This window comes from Hipposideros armiger, unplaced genomic scaffold (assembly GCF_001890085.2).
Source record: "Hipposideros armiger isolate ML-2016 unplaced genomic scaffold, ASM189008v1 scaffold_105, whole genome shotgun sequence".
Taxonomy (NCBI): Eukaryota; Metazoa; Chordata; class Mammalia; order Chiroptera; family Hipposideridae; genus Hipposideros; species Hipposideros armiger.
The window spans coordinates 3549179-3553524 of record NW_017731455.1 but is presented as its reverse complement, the minus strand read 5'-3'; the positions used below and the strand labels follow the sequence as shown (position 1 = coordinate 3553524).

The window sequence follows — 4346 nt, the reverse complement described above, 5'->3', positions numbered from 1 at the left end:
CAATAATGAAAACCTGAAGTAGCTGTAGTTTAGCTCTCTGGCAAAACACAAAAGTAATTTTTGCCTGTTGTTAGTCATAAAAAATAACAAGGATGTACATTTTCTCACTTGTTTATTTCTTGTATGAATGCCAGCTGCTATGGAGAAAAAGAAAATCTACCATTGTTTTCTTGTGAAAGAGGGCTGTGTTCAGCTGCCCTGTTATTTTATTAGTGAAGGAGAGTCACCTCTGTATTCTGGTGTGCTGCTTTTCCCCCGCAAAATGATGACATGAAGTAGACCCAGTCTTTAATCTTCTCCCTGTTGATAGGAATAAACTTTCAGTTGGCATGTGGCAACAATAGCGCCTGCGTTCCTTTTGAACCTGAGAAAGATTCTTTTATTAAGGTTGGAACAGGCAGTGGGAACAGGTAATGGGGAAATAAGGATTTTTTTCTAAGTCGCTTAAAGGACCCGTTGGCTCTTCACCACCTCCACACTCGCACACTAGAATGAACCCTCACGCCACCTCTGTGAGAAAAGCTCAGAGAAATGGGAAGAAAAGTAAAAAATAACCGTAGTCATCCAAGCTTCTGGCTTTGACGTTGATTTTTTTGTGTGTTCTTAAGTGAGTCCTGTAACGTGTCAGCGCCATTTTTGTGGCACTCTCCCGAGGTGCCTCCCTTGAAGGAGTGTTTGTGTTTATGAAGAATGCGTTTGAAAAAAATGTATATAAGTTACCTTTTCTTTTCTGTTGCCTCTCATGGCAATTGAAAAGAAAGCTTTTTGCTTTGGGGTTGATCTGAAACAGATCAAGCGTCTTCCTACTCTGGCTGTAGAATCCGCTGCCTCCTCTGCCCAGCTTCTCCGCTGCCGCCTTGCCTCTCTGGCAAGCAGATGACCGTCTATGAAGAATCCATTAGGCACCTTTGTTAGTTCCAGGAGTCTCTTCTTAAAAACTTAGGGCTCCTTCAGGGATGAGCGTAGCGACTCCCTAATACATGTAATTTGTATAGACACTCGTGTATTGGCTTCTTATACATGGTGTGCATCTGGGGTGATGGTGACTCTCATAGGTTGACTTGTGTCTCCCCCTCTCAAATTCACATGTTGAAGTTGCAATCCCCAGGACCTCAGAATGTGACCTTATTTGGAAATTGGGTCAGGTTGTGGCAGATGTAATTAGTTAAAATGAGGTCATACAGGAGGAGGGCGGAATCCTAATCCAATATGACTAGTGTCCTTATAAAAAGGAGGAATTTAAACATAGAGACATGCCCCACGCAGGAAGAATGCCATGTGAAGACTGGAGTTATGCTGCCACAAGCCAAAGAACTACCCGAAGTTAGGAGAGAGGCCAGGAACAGGTCCTCCCTAGAGCCTTCCAAGGAGGGAGCATGGCACCTTGATTTTGGACTCGGCCCCCAGAACAGGGAGAACATAATTTTGTTGTTCCAAGCCACCCAGCTGGTGGTGCCGTGTTATGGCAGCCCTAGGAAATGAATACTGTGACTTTTCAAGGTATTTTAACAGATAATGAAGACTGCCAAGATGGTGTTTAAGGTGATAGCCAGGGGTGTCTGCTCTAAGTATGTTTATTGTTCATTGGTTTAGCATTTTGTTTGTTTGTTTTGCACACAGGAGACACTGTGTTATCTTACAACTCACCTATCACAGCTAATGAGGACATATTCCCTGCTAGTGGTTGTGATGGACATCACCTCATCAGGCTGGCATTTAAACATCTTCTGGACGGACTGCATTTTTTCATGGCTACTTATGCCAACTTCTACATTGGAACTTCTATTAGATATAGACAAAAAGTATTAAACAGAGGCAAATATAGAATTAGGAAGAAAACTGACCAATGTTTTCCGTTAGGATTCAAATTAAATAAAACTTTAGATCTGATTGATCAATGCTTTGAAAATTATCTAATCACTTTAGAAAATAAGTTTAGATCTGGTTCCTCACTGATTGAGAATACTTTGTTCCAATGAACTTAATTTAAAAATTCCTATTTCAATTGGATTCTTGGTCCCACAAATTATCATGTTTTTGAATATTCTTTTGCACATAATTTCTTAAAGAGAAGACCAAAAAAGCCAATCTAAATATTTTTAAAAATCTATTTGGGCTTTGTGAAATGATAATTTCATCTGCTCTCTCTCATCCATAAATGAAGTAAATTAAAGTCTTTTGTAACTAAATGCTCATTAATTAATAATTTATCAACTAGAATACACAATATGAAATAATTATTTAGCTATCTTTTACTCAAATGTTCCCCATTTTAGCTTCTACTCAGCAAACAAATATAAGTGGGAAGACCTTGCTTCCTTCAGACAATGATTTAAATTTCAATGTGCGTGCAACATGTTAGTATTTGTTGTTATAAACTTTTTCTTGATTGGATACACACCGATCAATTTCAATGGACCCTCTGTGATGATTGTCTTTGTAATAGGAAAGACTAAAGCCCTTTTCCCCATTCCTTGACAGAATGAAATACCGCCTTTTCCAAGAGTTCTGAAAAAGTGAAAACATTTTGCATCTCAGTTAAATCTCAGAGGAAGAGAAAGGATTTTTAAAAATGCTAATGAGGCTGGTGGGAGGCCTGTGAAAACACAGTGAATACTTACCACGGAGGAGAAAAGCTGAGGGGGTGGTGATTTAATAAAGTAATCTTGTTTGCAGACTTCATTTTCATAAGAATAGGTAAGTTGTTTGCCTAATAAAAGAAAGCGACCAGGACTCAGCTTTTTCCCTGTAAATTTCTGAAAAGAACTGCTTCAATTGGAAAACATTGTTTACCTCTGGAAAAATTTTCAAATTTTTCAGTTATGGAAAAGAACATCTAAACTAGGCCAGGAAAATAGAGGCCCCAAAGACCAAGTGTGCGTTCTTATTCACCCAGAACAAGACTGTTAGAAGCACCTTCATTCTGTTCACACCTGTCTGCACCTTGCTTGAATCAAACAGCTCACCACTGTTTGATTCTGTTTCTGTAGCATTTTGCTGACTCTTTAGATGTGAGCAAAGGTTTGTCTCCGTTCCTGTTGAGGCACCAGCCACAGGAGCAAGCTATTCTGCCTCTCTTTTGGCTTAGCAAAAAAAAAAAAGCAAAACCACCTGCTAATGCAAATGAGATGGCAAAAATGATTACTGAGGTTTCCAAAATGTTCAATGCTTCCTTGTAAGTGTTGAGATTATGTGCAGTTTTGATTTTTTTTCTATATTTTACAAAATGTCTGCAAGTAATATAAACCACTTTCATTGTTTAGAAAACACAACTAATGTTGTTAAAATAATTTTTTTTAAAAAAAAGAGCTTGGTTTTGCTTTCACATCCAGGCTGTAGCTCTTGTTTGTTCTCATTTTTGGAAAAGGCAGGCTTTACTAAAGAATTTGAGCCTTTTTATTCCATGAAAACAGAATCAGGGTTAGGTAAGACAACTGATGAGGTCGTTGTGCCAGTATCTAGTAATTCTTAATTCTTCGGCAGCCGTCCTCACCTTCCTTCCCTCACCTCCTCCTGCAGCTACGCTGCCTGCTTTCCCCAACACCCGCTCCCTACCAAAAATTAGGAAAAAAAAAAAGTACAGAAGGAAACAATATAGTAACAAGTCTCAGCTCCTTTAATAGTTGGTGTGGCCTTGGACAGATTCATGGATTTATTTACTGAACAAATATTTATAGAGCACCTTGAATCACTAAATTTGCCTCAGTGTCTTCATCTGTAAAATGGAGACAGTAGCACTGGCCTCATAGATTTGTGGTGAGGACTGAAGGACTTAATGCATGGAAACCTCAGTATTGGGCTTGGCACACAGTTGGCTCACTGAAGAGCAGCTATTACTAAAAATAGAGGAAACTTTAGTCTTTGTCATTTGCAGAATAAGCCAGCCTTCAGTCTGCCTAGAATAGAGGTGCTCTTTGGTGCTATTAAATTTAGAGGATTCAATAAATGATATTTTATGAAAATTTGGTCTTAGAAGTCTCTAATGACATTCTGTGCAATTAGCAGAATCTTAAAATTGACACCCTGATTCTAAAATTCATATGAAAATGCTAAGTATCTAGAATAGCCAAAATAACTTAAAAAAGAACAACGTTGGAATACTAAGGACACCTGATTTCAAGAACTATTATGGGGCCGGCCGAGTGGCGTGTTGGTTAAGAGCTGGCTTGGGACGCCAGAGGGCCCCAGTTCAGATCCCACATATGAGGGCCAGTGACACTGCCCTTTACAGCTAAGATGCTGAGCAACAGCTCAACCTGGAGCTGGGTTGCCGTGAGTTGCTGGCGATGGTGTAGGCTGCAACCCCTGCTGCAGTGGGTTGCAGTGGGTTGCCATGAGCTACCATG

General features: G+C 39.6%; 1 protein-coding gene across 1 annotated transcript in view; it reads right to left on the bottom strand.

Moving 5' to 3' along the window:
* The window catches only part of PLEKHS1 (pleckstrin homology domain containing S1), a 24267-nt gene that overhangs the window by 11907 nt on the left and 8014 nt on the right, over positions 1-4346 (bottom strand). The window contains exons 3-6 of the mRNA XM_019646570.1: positions 2622-2710; positions 2402-2508; positions 1648-1782; positions 228-300 (exon numbers count right to left, since the gene is read on the bottom strand). Coding sequence (XP_019502115.1) covers positions 228-300; positions 1648-1782; positions 2402-2508; positions 2622-2710 — 404 coding nt within the window. The remainder of the gene's footprint in view (positions 1-227; positions 301-1647; positions 1783-2401; positions 2509-2621; positions 2711-4346) is intronic.